The sequence below is a fragment of the Aquila chrysaetos genome, chromosome Z (assembly GCF_900496995.4).
Source record: "Aquila chrysaetos chrysaetos chromosome Z, bAquChr1.4, whole genome shotgun sequence".
NCBI classification, from domain to species: domain Eukaryota; kingdom Metazoa; phylum Chordata; class Aves; order Accipitriformes; family Accipitridae; genus Aquila; species Aquila chrysaetos.
Window position 1 is genome coordinate 22,783,799 of NC_044030.1, and position 19,099 is coordinate 22,802,897.

At 38.6% G+C, this 19,099-nt stretch overlaps 1 protein-coding gene across 6 annotated transcripts in view; it reads left to right on the forward strand.

Moving 5' to 3' along the window:
* The window catches only part of KCNN2 (potassium calcium-activated channel subfamily N member 2), a 77,029-nt gene that overhangs the window by 43,059 nt on the left and 14,871 nt on the right, over positions 1-19,099 (forward strand). For 5 of the 6 annotated variants that reach the window (XM_030004440.2, XM_030004439.2, XM_030004441.2 and 2 more), the window contains exon 5: positions 6,063-6,204. In XM_030004440.2, the coding sequence (XP_029860300.1) occupies positions 6,063-6,204 (142 nt within the window). Of the gene's footprint in view, positions 1-6,062; positions 6,205-13,676; positions 13,820-19,099 lie in introns of all 6 variants that reach the window. The other variant, XR_003921929.2, reaches the window with a different exon arrangement.

Sequence of the window (19,099 nt, forward strand, 5' to 3'; positions counted from 1 at the left end):
CTCTTTAACACTCTTACACCATTGTTGAATGTAGGTTAAAAAAAAAAAAAAAAAAAGGGCAGGTAATACTTTGAAGGAGCTTCAGCAACTTTTGATATCTTCAGATTATGTTTGTAACTGAATGGCTCCTCTTGGAAAGATGGAAAATCTTTCCATCTACCATGGCTGCAGACAGGTATACTGATTTAGCGGAACATCAGCTCTTTACAGCATCAGGAAAACAAGGCAAGACCTTCACCAGTGGAGGTCAAATAAAAGTTTGGTAGCCTTTGAAAAAAGGGCAGTTAGTCCTTATTTCTCTACTGGCAGGTTACCCGTTGCCCAGGCATTGAGAGGTAGACACCTGACAGCAGCTAGGGCTTTAAATAATTTTAGGTCTTCACGCTTATGTTTAAACTGCAATTAATATTCAAGAATAATGATAAAATTTCTTAAAACATGTCATCTCACCCTTCTATTTTTGTGTTGATTTCTCTCTCTCGTCTGTCCTCTTGTTTTCTTTTAGATTATTTTTTCCACCCATCTTAGGTAACATAATAACATATGCTACTTATGTAATGATATTTAACATTTCTCTGTTGGATTTATTAGTTTTCCATAAATAGTCCACAAATACTCTTAATAGAAAAATCATGAACATTTTGACCCCTGTAGAAGTAATCCAGATAGCTTACTCACATCCATTACTTTTGGTTGAGTTCAGAACTGCTACTGATGTGAGTCTGTCTGTATGAAATCCAGATGTTTGCCATGGTCTTTTCATGAAGCAATTTTTATGACAAGAACATTTTTCCTGCTGTTCATAAATATTTGAGGGATGTCAACAGACATGTTAGAAAAAAGGCAAGGAGTGACATGCACTTTTCAAGCTGCCTTTTTGATCCTAAACCCATCAAGGCAGGCAAAATTTCTTTTGTTGACTTCATTAGACTAGGAGTCGGCCCCGCCGTTCCTTCCAAGTGCTGTTGTGGTTTTCTTTTTTTTCTTTCTTTTAAACAGGAGGAAGTGAGAAGGAATAAAAAGACCTGTCTAGTATCATCACTATATTAACAGATGAAAAGCTGCCAGTACCTACCATCTAACACTTAGTAACAGAATGGCCTGATACTGTGGGAGAGCTCTAATAGCTGGTTAGATCAATCAGTGTCTCAACAGAGTCTTGAAAAGTTTCTGATTTAATGGGCTGAGCCTGCTTCCAGCTGTTATTAGTCTAAAAGTTTTTAAGGTTTGACAAGACTAAATTCAGCCTAGATTGCCATTGTAGTGCAGTCCAGGAATTTCTTCTTGATAGTGGTAAAAACAGGCCATTTTCTTCCCTACAAAAAGGGTAATTTTTTAACTGGTTTTTTAATTCTTTCCTTGACTTGTTCAAGAAAGCAAACCCAAAGATGGCAAAGTTATCAGAGGCTGTCCATGGAGGCAAGATAAACTGAAATGAAGCTGCTAAATGTGAATTAATGCACCAGTGGTCAAGCTTAATGTTATACTTGATTTATTCATCACTTTTTAAAATGAATGTGTCTTTGATGTCAAGGTGTCAATGTGTGATAACTGTGTGCAGCTAAAAAGCAGATGTTTTACTAGTTAAATGAAACATCATCAAATATGAACATAGTTCTGAAGAAAAGCAATACTGAAAATCATGATACCGATAGTGAAACCAGAAGAAAAGGACTGCTGTTTGATAAAGAATCTGGAATATTGCTTTGACAACGCAAGCCACTGCAGTATTGTCAGCTGGGGGATGTATTTATGTCTTCCTGCAATGAATGGTAAAACTCCCACTCAGTTTGTCTTGGGAAGGAATCGAGCCATGCTATTTTTGCACAAATCTAACCATTCAGCTATTTTTGGTTTAAATTAGAGTAGTCTCAGGACTTATATATACTGGTTGGTGAGAACTGGATGGTGGTGTTTCACAGGATGATTGCCTGGTGAGTAGCGTGTTCCAGCTGCAGCACTGCCTGCCTGCTAGAACATTCCTTATTAGAGAAGGAGAGAAAAAGTGATAAATAATACTAATGCCTGTGTGACTTCAGCCAAGGATTTTCCTACCTCAGGGGAATACATAGCTTTTCTAAATGACCCTTTATTCTGCTGCCATGTGAGGCTGGATGTGATCCAGAAAATCAACCTGTTTATAGCTGCAGTTTTAACACAATTAAATACTAGCTCTTAACTTCAAGTGGCTCACTGTGTTTCTAATGCAAGTTTTTATTGACTAAGAATAGTGGGCTTTAAATATTTAAATAAATATTTTTGTAGTAATTAGAATATAAAAAATCAAAATCTTTATAAAAAATAAAAATGTTTCCCAAACTAAAGATTAATGACAAAAAGCTTGTGTTTGGGAATTTGGTTGGTAATGACTGGATTTTGCTTTGTGTGGAACTTGTCGCTGAAAGGAAATCTTCTTTTTCTTTACTTCCTGAGCTTTTGGGTTTCTGAGCTGTTCATGGTACAGTATTTTCCTGTCAGATTTCAGAGCTCTGAGATACAGAGTGAACGGATAGTTAGGAGACCTGCAGTTGCATTCTGGAGAGTGTTAACCGAAGCTGTCTTTCATAGTCCAGCTGGAATGAGGAGATGTTTGTAGTGGCTGATGACGACTAACAGTAAGCGAGACAGCTCTGCTCCAGCTGTTCATGTGGACAGCTTTTCTCCTCGCTGTAATGTACATTGCAATTGGCTCTGCTGGGGGTAGTCTTAATAGCAAAGTGAAAAATACAGTGACAGGAATGACTTTTCTTAGGTCTTCTGGTGGCTTGAGTGCAACACATTAGAGGTGCACTAATGGAAAAACATGGGAAAGTTTAACTTCTGCTGTGCTCATTTTACTGTTCCCTGCATAAAGGGAAAAGTTCAGTCCTTAGGGCTGTGATAACTTTGAAAGCAAGTCAAAAAGGCAATGAGTAGATTTCTTTTCCCCTCCTCAAAACAAAGCAAAATGCCTCCAGTGCTCATTTTCAGCCATTCCCATGGCTGTATAAATAAGATGTTTCAATTTCTACTTCTTTAAGAAATTGTTTTTCCTGTTTTGATATACATGTAATAATTTGCTACCTGATTGTGGATGCAGGGTAGCCAAAGGCTCCCCTGGCTTTGCTCATTCAGGCTTGAATCCCAAGCGATGGTGGTGCCTAATGACGCAGCAGGACACTTGGAAGTGTATGCTGGACAACTGTAATCTTATGAAAATCAGAAGGGTGTAGGCATGTACTAGAATTACTAACCCCAGAGATTCAAAAATCATGAGTGACTTTACAAAAAACAAAGACAAAACAATCCACCTTCCTATAAATCTGGCATAGAAATGATGAGATTATGAGGACAGTAACACCCTCCCCCTGCCCACCATTTTAGATTGTCTCTGTTTTACTTACAGATTATTAACTTGAGAATTCACTCCAACTTTCCCTGTACAGTTGTGAGAGAAAAAGACGGTTTTGGTTTTGTTGGAAGATGAAATTAGGTTGTAATTTGCATGCTTTGCCATGCTTGAGCAGTTGAGCCCATGGGGGGGTACAAAGTATCCTTTGTTTCTTAGTCACAGTAAAGTCATAAGTATTGATGATGATTTTTAAATTAAGTGTGCACCATTTGATTGCTGAACTATAAGCTTAAAATCATAACCAGATGAAATATTCAGAATAGGAAATCCAAGAGTGCTGAGCTAAGAAGATGAAAACATTTGAACAGGTCCTTGAATTGTGTTACTAAATATGGATGCAGATGGCTTTAATGAGTATTTCATCTAGGGGACCTTACTAATTAAGATCCATGTCTCCAATGAAACTTGAAAAACTAATGTTGTGCTTTCTGAAATTTAACCCTATGTCACCTTTGTTAAATGATCTATGTATAGATTGGCTTGTGTGTTTCCTGGCATGGTTAAAGGAGGATAAATGGATAAAGACTCCATTACCTTTTGCCTGTATTGTTTAAGGCTTAAAAGAGAGGGTTTGACATTCTTTATGTGAAACTGGTGTTTATTTCAGGAACTTACTGAGTTGTATTTGAATGTTCTGTTTTCAGTCATACCAAGATTTCTATAATTATCACCATGTAGGGCTGATATTTGGTAAGGATGTAACTATTTGGACAAAATATAGAAAAAAAATTTAAAAGCATTGCATTGCATTTTTGTCTTCATAGGAAAACTGTTTTCTATCTGAAGTGTGGAAATGGCCAGGTTCAAAACCCAAATGTATTGTAAAAGTTTATGTAAGCATTTGTTGGTATTTAACTGAATTGCAAACCTTAGAATATGTGTTGTGGCTTTAGTGCACTTCCGTGAAGCTCATCCAAAGCCTATGGGTCATATCACTTACATGGTACTCTGTAGGGACTTGCATGTAACATAGGCTTTCTTCTTGCCTCCCAGATGAGGTGAATATGTCTCTCTCCCTGCATCCATATATTTCACAGACATTATTTGCTAAGTTTGTTGAGTGTAATCCGTAACATTTAGTGCAGACTGGAAAAAAAGCAATGTCAGATCTCTTTTTGTTGTGCACAGCTCTGTGGTCATGAGTTAAATCAAGTTTGCTGTCATTCTTTTTACTACTCTTGTTGCTGTTGTGGTTGTAATTTTCTGTGTCACCGTCATCCTTACGAGGTCCAAATGTGGGCTGTTACTGCATTGTTCTAGGTGCAGAACAAAAAATCTTCGAAAGATTGCATAAAGTATGTGAGAAAGACAACAGTGACACCAGGAGAGAGAGGAGTACAGTTGAAATGTGGAGCAGACTTCTTTGGAGTGATTGCTGTAGTCTCTGGCAGTCAGAGTTTTTAGGTTGTTGTAACCATCAGGGCATAGGTGGGACTTTGAAGAAGGCATTTTGCAGATATATATAGCGAATATCTTGCAAATGAGAGAATAGGGAATTTCCTGAGACTGCCTTTGTGCTCACTGCATTCCTGCTCCGCCGTGGAGGCTGTGGTCCAGAAAGGAAGAACACTGAAGTAATTCTTTCAGTTGTGGAAAGCAGGTTGCTTATGGATTTGTGAACTAATTTCCTAATGGCCCTCTGTGAGACACGGATTTAGGAACTGGCTAAAATAATGCACTTGAGGTTCCAACAGCATAGATAGCTAACCTGAGTCTTCACAGCAGCTGCGGGGGTTATTGCAACCTTGAGGCTGTAGTGGCTGCCACAGATAGTCTCTGTTGCAGGGCTACTCTGTCCAGGGAGCAAAATTCCACCTACATTCCACCATAGACGTCCCGTCCCCCCCCCCCACCCCGAGTGAGTGGTGACAACAGGTTTTAGCCCTAAAATGTGTCCTTACGGCTTCCCAGTTAATTAGGTATATATGTCATGTGAAGACTAGATTATTCATCTGAACTTGTTTTCTTTGAAGGAAAAAATGAACGTATTCCACTAAGACAACACTTAAAACTAAGACAACAAATGACACATCAGGAAATTACACTTAACAGCTGACTGACTTAACACAAAAGGGAGGTTTTGCTATATTTAAGGTAAAGATCTTTTGTTGATGATAAATACAGTGGCATACTTTTCTATTTATCTTGGAAATGTTGAAGGAGAGGGAAGATCTTAGGTTGTCTAAGTCAGCATTTACATGATAGTTCACGATTAGATTTCCGATCACAGGCTTGTGTTTAGGCCAAGGAGATGGAGATGTGCTCTGCTGTCTGCTTACCCACACATCATTTGCTGACTTTCGTGTTTGCCTCAGACTGCAGCAACTACAGTAGACTGGTGTCTTACACCACTGCAGAGGATTAGCAGAAGTTGTACCCCTGATTAAGAGATTCTATTAAAAAATGAGGTTTCTGCTATTTTAATAAGAAGAACAGAATACTCAATTATAAACCATCTCTACTACTGGTGCTATTGTTGTACCTTCTGTTTCTTTACTGCTGATATAATTGTATTTGAGTTTTTTTTAATTCCTTAATAGTGGCTTTTAAAAAGCAAATAACTGTAGAATACAAGAATGGTTCTTGACCAGTTAATGCAAATTCTTTCTGACAGCACAAAAGTTTAACAAAAGTTTTTGTGACAAAGAAATTGTTTTCTTTTTCTTTTCAGGTACCACGATCAACAGGATGTTACTAGCAACTTCCTTGGAGCAATGTGGTTGATTTCAATAACTTTTCTATCCATTGGATATGGTGACATGGTACCTAATACATATTGTGGGAAAGGAGTCTGTTTACTCACTGGAATCATGGTGAGTGTTTCTGAATTTATTCACTGGATATTAAGTTTGCTGCAATTAATCCTGAAACTTGTAGAAGTCATAAAGAAATATTTAGTTGCTGGCTTGTAGAGTACATATACTTACTCACACCATTCCCATGGTCTTTCATTCCTGGTAATGGAATGGAGGGTTTTCCTTTAGGTAAAATTTAGCAGCTGTGTAATGAAATACAAAGAAATAAATTCCACCCTGACATAATTTGCAGATTCAAGATCTCAATAGAGTCTTTCATTAAATGTTAAGGTATCATGTTTTCTCGATTATCTTTGGACATGTGAACTGGACCAGTACTAATAATGAATCCCCCGTTCTGACTTTTGTTTCTTAAAATTAAGTTACTCGCAGACAAAGAAACGTGATGGTGGCTAATATGCTAAAGCATTTTGCTTGAGCATAGTTTTCTACTCTATTTCTTGTACGTCTAATAACATACTACCCATAGCATTCCATTGCTGTAAGTGGATTTGCGTAGTGCAATTTTCACTGTAAGAGTTTTTGTTACCATTGATACAATGCAGCGATTGTTAGTGCATGCATATTCAGTATATATATATTAACTGTACTTCATATCTGGTTTTAACTTTTCTGTATTGCACCATTTGGTCAAAGTTAGGCAGGGAATAAGGTGATGTGTTATAATATCTGGGAAATTTACGCATATATACACTAAATTAGAAGTAAAAAAGCTCCAGGCTCTGCCACTTTTACTTGTATCAGTTCCTGTGTAAGTGTCCCTGTGAATGTGAAGGACAGAATGAGCATCATATATACTGTATATAACAGTAAGATACATATTTGTTTCTGAATTTTTGCCATTGATTATAAGTAATGCAGCTCCAATATCTACCTCTGTTAAAACGGCTGAAAGCAATCAAATAGTTGCCCTTTTGAACGGGTGTTTTAGTAAAATTTTCATTTATAAGAGTGTATTTTTTGTCCCAAGAGTAAAATAGATCAATGCATTTTTGTAATGTTGAACAATTTTTTTCAACTTTTTTTTTTTTTTTTTTTAAAAACATCTGACAGGTTTCAGGTCATTGGCCTTTATTGAGAAAGACTTCCAGTACATTTTGCCCGTGGTGGCAAATGCGTATCTCCTTACATACAGAGTTTGCAATGTAGTTGGAAGGTACAGGCTGAAAGCAGAGGAATGACTCAGAAGGCTTTTTTAAAGGCTGTTGGCTAAGCTCAAATCTGCCATCTTCTGGGGTATTTGCCTTTGCTCTTTCTGAGCTGGATTTTGGTGCCAGAGAGAACAAAACATGGTCATAAGTTCATTAGGAAAAAAGGAGGACAAACAGTGTATATTGCCATGAGGATGTACAGAATGGGGACAGAACCCTGTTATAAAGCTTTCCTTCTTCCCAAGCACTGTTTAGAAATAAGAAGCAAATACTTGAAGATGCAGGTACAGATTATTTTGTTCTCTCAAATTGTTCAGCACTTTTCAGCATTTCATTATGAAAAAAACTTACAGTAACAGAAATCTAGGACTTTCAAAGGCCTGAAAAAGTGCAATGAGAACAGTAGTTTTGATACTAATCATCCATAGGTTTCACACTGCTATTGCATTTATGCTACTGCAAATGATAGCAGCATCTGGAGTGTTACTTTGAATAGCTGTGGGTAGACTTATGATTTTATTATGATGAAAACAAGGTAAAAATAAAATCAGAAAAACAGACTCCAGATTATTGCAAATGTTATTCTATATGCCTCTGAATGAACCACACAGAAGCTGAAATTATAAGATATATTTGTCATTTTGCTTATGACAGCACCATTTGGATTCAGATGTAAAATTATTTATAGCAGTTGCTTCCATTGCTTTGGTGAAAAACTAAAGTACTGATCAATACTTACCATTTGCACACATAGAATTCCTTTTCCACGACTGAAACAAGATTCTGTTGAAAATTAGACTTATAAAATGTATGGATAATACTCACCTTCATGTCTTTGATTGTTTTTTATGATTAAAAATTCTGCAGCTGCTTTGGAAGCACCAAGGCTCCAATCAGAAACTCATGGTAATGAGTTTGGGATAAATACCTCCAGAGACAGAAAGCATTCTTAACCAAAAAACAAGCCAGGTAGCTAGTGTGTGTTGATAGGTAAAACAATACTGAAAGCCTGACCCCTAATTACATTTTTAAGGACATCCATGGTATGGCTTTGGCAAACATCACCTTTGAGAAAAACATTATGGAGCAATCGGAGAAAGTCAGATTTGAAATTACTCTTTTCTTTCTTTGTTTCTTTCTTTTTTTTTAAATAAAGGATCTGAAAGATATGCAGTATGAAACAGTGAACATAATAATGAACTATCTTCCAGCCTAACCGGCAATACTAAAAAGCTTACAGGTGTTGAATAGAATTCTTTAAAACCAGCTACTCTTCTGAAACTTGTACAGTAACTAATTGTTTGTTGTGGAATAGATAAGATCCTAAAAGAACAGGCTTACTGATTTTTATTTCAATAGGAGTGGTTGATGGTCTAATTAAAAGATACAACAGGATAATTGTTGAATGAATGTAACAAATAAAATGAAACCGTGTATGTGATTTTAAGAGGGAAGATGTAATTCCCTCGCATCTGAAGTAGCAAATACATTGTTGGATTGGTGTGATCAATAGCAAATACCACTGAGTTTTTGCTTTCAGATAATGTCCCTGTTTAAAAAGAGTGGAAGGGAGAATAAATAGAAGTACTTGTGAATACAAGAGTAGTTACACAGCCCACTGAAGAGTTAATATTGACTTTGCAAAACTGGTGGCCCATGGAGGGGTCCTTTGGTGTCTTGACCCCAGTGAAGGGAGAGCGCAGGTGCCCTGGCTGTCCTCCCACTTTTGCCTCAGGAGCTGCTTTCTGTGTGATGGAAATCGGACTGCTCAGGCTGAACCCTGTGTTGTGCTCCAGCCTGGGAAGTAGACTTTATGCAGTCTGCTGATGGCACCAAGTTGTCCTGACTATGGAAACTGCAGCTACTGCAATCTTGAGGCACTGGTTCAAGTGATGTCTTTTAAATTCTGCAAATGCACAGTGCTGGAAAATAGAAAAATCTTTACACTTTTTCAGACTATACCAAAAGGAAAAAAGCCGAAGAAGTCTGATTAATGTATTAGAATTAAAAAAAAAAAAAAACAAAAACAAACTGTGAACAAAGAAGGCAAATAGTGAAAAACTATGTACTGTCATATTGAACAATTTAGGTTTTGACCTTGCAAAGCACTTAAATATGTGAAACATTAATGAAAATACTGACACAGCGCAATACGGAGTTTGTGGCATGCATTAAGGTAGAGACGCTTCACAGACAGGCAAATGAAGCTGAACTGGGTACCTCAACTCAATTACGTATCAGTGTTTTTCCAATGAGATTTCATTAAACAGCAATAGTAGACTATGGGCCGAGTGGACTATAAATCAGATAGCAAATGTGTCCTCTGTCGTCTGTATACATTAGGTAGGTCTGCAAGAGTGTGATGGATGGATAGAAATATGAGTGCTGTCACTGTTATCGGAACAGGATATAGAGAAGATGGGGAGACCTATGGCATTTTCATCATGCCATGCAGTTCATCGGAGTTTTGTCTGCCCACTGAAGATGCCATCCGTGGTTGTCAGTGCACACCCAAGCAGATCTCTCAGATCCTGGTCAGCAGGCTGAGCTCAGCTACAGGTGGAGCACTTTGTTTGTGCTGGTGCTAAGTGGACCTGCTTATATAGGCAGCGCTTCAACCTCCTTAATGCCTTTTTGGAGGTAGGGCCTTGGAGCGATTTGCCAAATTTTCCTTTATGAGGAGTATAATGAAGTTAGCAAAAATTTAAAGGAAGGAAGTAGAAATTGGTAGAAGTCGAAGGAGGGGGCAAGTGTGAGAAGGTATGAGAAGTTACATAATTATTGACTGTGAGATGGATAATTTTTATGGATCTTTTTAAGCTTTTGTACCTATGCAAGATAAAATAATGGCAATCCTTTCTTCCAACTCCAAATACAAGGTTCTCTTGCAAGGTTTGGGAAGGACTCTTTTCCTTTCACATCCAGCATTATGTGGTGAGCTAGTGCATTTATGGTATGATGCAAAGTTAAGGATGCAGAATCTTCCTGCAGAGTCAACTGCCAACAGTTAGAAGCAGACATGCAGAACTAGTAGGTCAAACCTATGTTACTGCAATAAAATGGATGAGTTGCAATTTTTCTGTCACAGGATGCGCAGGGTGGTTGGCTATAGCTTGGATGAAGATTGCTTTAAATGAAATAGCTGTTATTTCAGAATGTCTGCCTTCCTAATGCTGACAGTGCAGCTTAAATGCTTCTGTTATTGAAATGAACTCCAAAGAGATAGTTAAGCCTATGAAAGAACCAAATAAATTAGTGAAGTTTTCTTAAATTTACATCATAAAGGTGGACAAGATTAGATGTTTCTTTTGGAAAATTTTTAAGTAGCATCTTTTAACTACAGGATTTGAACACCACTCATATAGGTGAAGAATTCTTATTAGAGTAGTCACAATGCAGTCAATGTGTACAATCTGGCCTTACAGACACTAGTTTTTATTAGTTCTAAATCATGAATCAAAAATTAATCAGACCTGATTTTAAAGCTTCTTACGCTGCAGCTTTTAATGTCCTTGCAGAAGTCTGCATTTAGTTCAAAAGACTCACAATTCCTTTCCTATGCATCATGAAAAAAGTGACAAGGATGAGGTGCTTTTGCTATGGGGATAGAGGACTCTTCATCTAAGGTTAAATTGTGGTGTTATTGCGTACAGTTTTGTCTCAGACTCAGCCTGGTCTTACCAACAAATACAGAGAACTATCTACAAGAGGAACATGACACCTAGAGTGGTATAGTTTTCATCCATATGATATTTGTTGGTAGCAAAATCTGAACTGTAACATCTTTGAAATTTAATGGTTACTAGATCGCAAAAAGAAGAGAAAAAAGTAGATTCTATCTGCATAGTTAACATTGGCTGCAGATCGTCTGGGATGATTCCTGAAAAAGAGAAAAAGAAGGTAAACATCAGATTTGAGCAATGAAATATGAAAATTATTTTATAGAACTTTCTATGGTTAATGTACAAAGAGGTCATAAACTATTTTGCATAATAAAGCCTAAAAAATGTGGGAATTTTTATGAAAACATTTGTTTACATTGTTTAATTCTGTAATGAGTTGCAGAAACACATAATTGTTTATGAAACACAGAAATGTATTTTGAATTACACTCAAAGAACTGAAAAGGTATGATTAATATGCTGTTTTGTGAGTAGATAAGTATGGTTGAACTGATAGAAGCAACTCAATTTACTGTAATAACAGTAAAAGAATAATGGATTCTATTGCTATTTAAAGGTTTACCTCGAACAGTTTGCACGTATATCAAGAATCTATAGTATTTTTATAATTTCTAGTATGTGGTAGTAAAAGGTCAGAGCAGCGTGGTGAGTAGTTTCGCGGATAAGAAGCCTACTAGAGGAATTTAAAAAATCTAGAACACAGCTCAGTTTTTAGTTCCCCAGGAGTACATGAAAAAATGAAAAGCGTTTCATGCAAATTGGTAGCATCTTGGGTCCATGTGTCAGATATATGGTAGAATTTAATTCAGTTGGTTCTAAGAATAATAAATGTAAGTGACGTCAGGATTCAGAACAGATAGTGTTTATTCCTTCTAACATAATACAACCTAATTGGACAGTGTGTCAAGCAGAAACGTAATATGGAGAAGACAGTTAATGATGCTTGAATTATCAGAGTTGAAGCTATTAAAAGTTGGGCTGCTCAGAAATTCTTCAGCTCCTCTACTATTGTTGTTCCAGCACACCAGATTGCCAAAGTGGAACCTTTAGTAAGGAACAAACATAGTTTGGGATTATTTTATGGCTATGGCTTGTTGGGATGAAATTTGTAACGGAAGTAAAGAAAAATAAATGATCAAAATTGAGTTGAGAAGCTCCAGAGAGTGATCCCTGAAGTAGTGGCAGTTAGGGCAGTAATCTGAAATGTGAGGGAATGGCAGAGGCTCTACCTCCATTTGAGTAAACAAAATCTCCTGGAAGGTGTAACCCTGTTTTAGAATTAGAAAAATTAAGGGAAAAAACCTCCCTTGGAAGGTCTTCAGTTCATACCAGTAGAGCAGGGAAAGTTTTGAAGTGTCAGAGGCCAGGGGAACTGTTTCCCACTTAGGTCTAGCTAGGAGTTACGGATGCATTTCAGCAAGTTCAAAGGCAGTTAGTTCCTGCCTGGAATGAACAGCAACTGTCCCATGATATCTTTGTTTACATAGATATGATGGGAGCTGATGACTGTTACAGCAAAACTTCTGCTTTGTTTTGAAAAAATGTAATTTCATCTGCAATAACTTCAGATTTAAACCGCAATTTTAATATACTTTCACATGTATTCTCATGAAACTTCTGTATTTACAACACAGGTGTTGGACAAGAACATCATCAGTAGCCATCATCCTGAATTATTAAAGTAATGTTTCCCATCAGCATTGTAGTCTGTTGAGCCTGCTCATTTAGTGACATCAGATTTCACCTTCTTGCTCAGCAAAAAGGGGTTTTGCACATTGATACAAACCATCTTGATCTCCAGGGATTTTTTAGCTGTTATGACCACTGAAGGTTTCCCAGGAGCCGAGCCACCAGGGTGCATTCAGTTCTTGGGCTTCTCGGAGTTAACACTACTATCATTTATAGGCTCTCCTGCAGAAGAGAGATTGTCTTCATTTTAGAAATCAGCATTTTCTGTGCTGTCCCAGAAGCCTTTCTTGGTACCCAGATTGCATTACTCAAGAAAAGGAGTTTACTTACCCCTGCTATGATTACCCATTACTGCATCTGAGAGTATTTAATCAATTTCCTATGTCTGTATAACATTTAATGCTCTTCATAATTTTTATTTTTGCAACATTGCTAAAAACCTTATGGACTAATTAGAAGTAAAGGAATCTGGTCATCTGCTGTTGTATAGATTAGAAGTTTAAATGTTGCAATAAAATTCTAGCTGTGGCGCAGACAAACTCCACTGAAGACAATAGTAGCCAGGCAAATATTGAATATATGAAAGTATAAATAATAGAAAACTATTTTAAGTCACCTTTTTGGCTGAGATGGCATAGTTGTCCTATTACTCATCCTGTTTTCTTTCTGTGTTGCAAAGTTACACATCTCTCCCAGTAAACAATGACAAATGCAAAACCACATTTATACAACACCATTTCCTTAGCCTCTGTCTGTCTTGTGGATGGATTCCTCCCTCAACTTTTGTATTGCTTGTTTTGGAGAGGTATTTTTTACTTCAAGCAAGATTTTTTTAAATTTTTTTTTTTCCTCTCCCCTGGTGGACCTGTAAGTCCACCTTCTAGAGACCCAAATGAACAAAATGCCTGTTTAAATTTTTACAGGATTTTCGTTTTACGCAGAGCAGCAGGAGGAATGTTGTGCCTTTTCTGGTGCAGAGCTAACTTTCCCACCAGAACCATATGTCTGCAAAGCGGACCTTCTCTCTCCCTCAGTGGATCCCAAGGGAAGTGAGCAAGAAATGTGGCAACTGCCTTCTTTCAGCTACAGGCAAGTATAGCAGGACATTTTTGTGACCACTACAGCACTACAGACTGCACTTCACTTCCAGTCCAGTAAACCAAAGCTGCCAGGAGACTTTCAGCTGAGACGCTGATACAGCGTTGCTTCCTTTCTCACCATTAGAACCCTCCAGGCATATATATGACCTCCAGGTAGCTGCAGAAATGGCTCAATTCATTGTTATCTTGTGACGTTATTTTGGAACCTTACCAAAGAAAGAACCAAGAGGAAATGCCAGAGGCATTTGCTTACAGTACAGGGTTTCTCTGCTGACCAAATGCTGTTTTCAGTGCAGCTTATCAGCCAGTGCTAACCACTCTTTGCCTTAGATAACCCTTTAGTTGAAGAGTTGCAAGCACCTCTCTTTGGTTATCACTAAAACTGGGCCATTACCAGAATGTTAGATGTAAATGCTAAACTTTATTTAAGCCTGAACTCTGCAGTTTTGCAATCAGTGTGTATTGCACCAGTGTGAACCCTGAGTCTTGGCACTTGTGAGCGGTAGGAAAGGCATTGTCTTCATCCAAATTTCATAGCCTCACCCTCACTGGATACTTTGGGCAACACCATCTTTTTCCCTCTAGCTGCCATGGCTGTCTGCTGTGATTTGCCATGATGTGAAATTCTCTGCGCTAACTTTAAGTTAGTCAGCTTTGGTCTGGCGATTCTGATGATGACAGCAGAAAGCTCAGGGTGGGCTGCATCAGTGAAGAGGACAGAGGACTGTGATTAGACTGCTAAAGGCATCTCAGCTGGTATAGTATATAGTAAGTATATTGATACATAATCTCAGCAAACCACAGCAGGATCTGAAGGAGAACAAAGGCAAAGTCAGGTCTAGTACTGTGATGTGTACGGTATAATTGGTTAATAGAGACCTACCATCTATCTTCATTGTTATATATATTCTTGTAGCACTTCAGGACTCATAACACCTGATCCTGTTGATACCAGTACTGCATAAAGACAGTAGAATTATATAGTCCAAATTCCTGAACAGTTTACCATCTCCATATAGCAAAGAAAGTGGGGAACAAGGAGGCATTATGTAGGATAAAAACAAGTGATCTTGGCACACCAGAATCTTAAGTACCTTCACTGATTTTACTAGGCTTTGTAGTAAGTAAAATCCTAAAAAAGAAGGGGAGGAATTTGAAAGAAAACTATATATTAAATTCGTACGTGTTTCCGGGGAGCTTTTCCTAAGTCAAGAGATGATGCAAAGGATTTTGTCTGAAAGGGCTTATTAGAGCTCAAATGCATGAGATGGAAGAGCCTGGAGTCATAAAATATTGCAGTTGAGGACAAATGTTCTATATGTGATGCTATAGAGAAGGGAATCGATGGACAGATGTGATGAGTTGACCCTGGCTGGTTGCCAGGTGCCCACCAAAGCCGTTCTATCACTCCCCCTCCTCAGCTGGACAGGGGAGAGAAAATATAACAAAGAGCTTGTGGGTCGAGATAAGGACAGGAGAGAGATCACTCACCACTTACCGTCACGGGCAAAACAGACTCAACTTGGGGAAAATTAACTCACTTTATTACAAATCAACCAGAGTAGGGTAATGAGAAATAAAACCAAATCTCAGAACACCTTCCCTCCACCCCTCCCTTCTTCCCGGGCACAACTTCACTCCCGGCTTCTCTACCAACCCCCCCAGCGGCACAGGGGGACGGGGAATGGGGTTTACGGTCAGTTCATCACGCGTTGTTTTCTGCCGCTTCATCCTCCTCAGGGGGAGGACTCATCACACTCTTCCCTGCTCCACCGTGGGGTCCCACCCACAGGAGACAGTCCTTCACGAACTTCTCCAATGTGGGCCCTTCCCACGGGCTGCAGTTCTTCACGAACTGCTCCAGCATGGGTCCTTTCCACGGCGTGCAGTCCTTCAGGAGCACACTGCTCCAGCGTGGGTCCCCCACGGGGTCACAAGTCCTGCCAGAAAACCTCTCTGTGGGCTCCTCTCCACAGATCCGCAGGTCCTGCCAGGAGCCTGCTCCAGCACGGGGTTCCCACGGGGTCACAGCCTCCTTCAGGAACCCACCTGCTCCGGCGTGGGGTCCTCCACGGGCTGCAGGTGGATATCTGCTCCACCGTGGACCTCCATGGACTGCGGGGGGACAGCCTGCCTCACCATGGTCTTCACCACGGGCTGCAGGGGAATCTCTGCTCCGGCGCCTGGAGCATCTCCTCCCCCTCCTTCTGCACTGACCTTGGTGTCCGCAGGGTTGTTTCTCTTACATGTTCTCACTCCTCTCTCCGGCTGCCAAAATACTGCCTGTCCCAACTTTTCCCTTCTTAAAAATGTTATCACAGAGGCATTACCACTATCGCTGATTGGCTCGGCCTTGGCCGGCGGCGGGTCCGTCTTAGAGCCGGCTGGTATTGGCTCTCTCTCGAACACAGGGGAAGCTTCCAGCAACTTCTTACAGAAGCCACCCCTGTAACCCCCCCCGCTACCAAAACCTTGCCACACAAAACCAATACAACAGAGCACAGTAACATAGTAAAAATGATGGGCAAAGAAAATAACCATTGCAGCAATCTCTGATATGGCTAAGAAAGAGATAAATTTGCTTTCTTAAAGCAGATGAAAGGAAGCTTGCAGTAGTTCAGAACTAAGTACCAAGGGGAGAGACTGTGCAGACAGATAGGGAAAGTTCCAGTTTATGATGCCTAAGGGTAAAGTGAAAGATAACACCAAGTAATAGTTATTTTGTTCTGAAGGGTGTGTTTAAGCATTTGTTAAAGTTGCTAAATTTAAAGTGTAACTTAAAATACAATGAATTTCACCTTTCTTCTCTTGCTGTTTTCAAATAGTGTGGGCTTGACGTCAAAAAGCCAATGCCTGTTGACATTTTATTTTTTCCCTCAACTTAGTCCGTTCCTCCATTCGTTTTCTAAGGAACAGCAGTCATCATTTAGGCTTGTGTAACTGAGAAAATAATTAGCCTACTAGTGTTTAACAAATACATAAGTATATATGTGAGTCAGATATCCACATACACTTATTTCTATCGGGGCAACTCAGTTTGGATTCTAGGCAGCAAAGAGGGTACTGAAGGAGGGCTTTCATGGACTATTGCTTACCTGCATGAGCATTTGAACTTAAGGCATCATTCTTTGACCTGAACAGGAGCAGCATGTTTAGAATTTAAGATATGAAGAACATCCTAAAGTTGTTTGCAGACACATCAAAGTGTTTTCATACAGGACGGATTGACAGTCAAGGGGAATTCTGTCCAGTGTAAAAAGCGGCAGACCTTATGCTTCAAGGTTGTACTGCTCACAAATGGAAGTTTTACATCACCGTCAGAGATCTGATGCCACTGCAGTCCAGTGTTTGTTGCTTTGCCCAATTGAAAGATCGAGGATGTGTCATATGTTTGTTTTCAGACTCTTGCTTTTACTGAAGACTAATACACACCAGTTCATATCAAGCAAGAAATATCATGCATTCAGGATGAGGTTCACGTGCTTGATCTTCAGATCCTTGCAAATAGGAAATAGGCATTGCTCAGCTCATCGGTGGAATCCTGGTCTTGTTGTTCTAGAGAAGCCCATTTTTAAATCTGTGATCCTTAAGGGCTTCTGGTTTAGTAGATAAGTTTGTTCAGCCTCTACATGCTTTCTGAAAAATAGAAAAATTCAGGTAGATCAGCTTTTAAACTGGTGGTTGCTGACAAACCCTTGATCACAGAGTACTTGAAAGAAATCAGATTAATGGATGGTTAATTCTGTTATTACCTGTTTCCATTAAATGGAGCAAATGAGCAATATAGTAAAACTTTTAACTTTGGCTTGCCCAAGTTGCTTATACCGTGTGTGTTGTAGTAATTTGTGTCGAGGTTATTAACAGCTGTGTCTAAATTGTCAACACAGCTTATAACCGTTTGATGCTTTGTTTCATGTGAACACATAGAAAACTTTTCTGCATAGAAAAAGAATTCTGCAGTTTTGAGAAACCGTGAAAGCAGAATTGTTGTGTTTTTCAAATTTGCTTGAAATCACTGAAAATGTGAATAGTCAGCATCAATTAATTAAATTTTTTGGCCATTTTTTCCCTTTCTTGTGAAATAGGCTTGTTCTGATGTAAACAGTTATGAACATTTACTAACTAGCACAAACTGGTGCTTTTTAATTCTTTGAAATCTGACACTTGCTTTCTCATCTTTTACGCCAGCCACACTTTGAATGGACTGTTCAGTGGGGTAGAAGTTGGTGGCTTTCGGATACGTGTATCTCTAGCTAAAGCTGCAGTGGACTGATGAGGGAACATTATGAATATTCTTTCATTCTCTTTTTCCTCAAATTTTGACATGATGCAAGTCCTAAGCGCCCTTAAAATCAGGGTGCTTACCAAGCCAAAATACACTACAATAACTCTGTAATGCAAAAGGTGGACAGGGGGCTGACTGAGGACTGCAAATTCCAAATAGAATTAATTACTGCCTTGATACTTGAAAATATATACATTCCTGCCTTTTTAATTTCTTTTGTATTATATATAATTCCCCTGAAAGTCAAGCAAGAGCTTGAAGCAGTGTTTTAGTTTATTATTTACTTCAAAACAGGATAAAAAGAATGATGTTGAAAATTATAAAATGCAGTAATCAAATATAAGACTTTTTAGAGTTTTATTCTCAAAAGAGCCCTTCTTGCAGCTGAAATAATTATCATGGTGCTTTTATGTAGCCTAAGTCATTTTAGTAAAAAAGGAGCTGCTGCATTATGTAGTATTGATTTAAAAAAAAGCCCTGAACATACTGGTTTTCATGTGAATCAGGATATTCAAAAACAGGGCAAGTATGATCTTACAATGCTGCCATTTTAAAGTAACTGTATTGCCTCTATTTAATTTCCATAATTTGAATAATTCTCACTTTATTAGTATTTTTAAGGATGCTGAGATCTGTAGGGGAGCCATATAATAGTGCAGAGCACCGTAACTTAAAATATTAGTTAGCATCACGTGCCTTAAATGGAATTTCAATCTTTTTTCTGTAAGCTGTTTGTTGTTTAAAGAATAAGCGTAATTTTTTTTCCTTCAAGGTACTGCAAAATGTAAACATGCAGATAGTAGAATACTTCCTTCTTTTGCAGAAATGATAAAAGAGCTCCTTTTCATATCCTGAGATCCCATCATATCCCACAAAGCCAAGAGGGGTAACCTAAACCTAGAATACCTTGCTGTTGCAGTAAGCTGTGCTGGAGATAAGGAAGATAGCAGTGCATATACATTATAGAGGTGATTGTCATAGCTT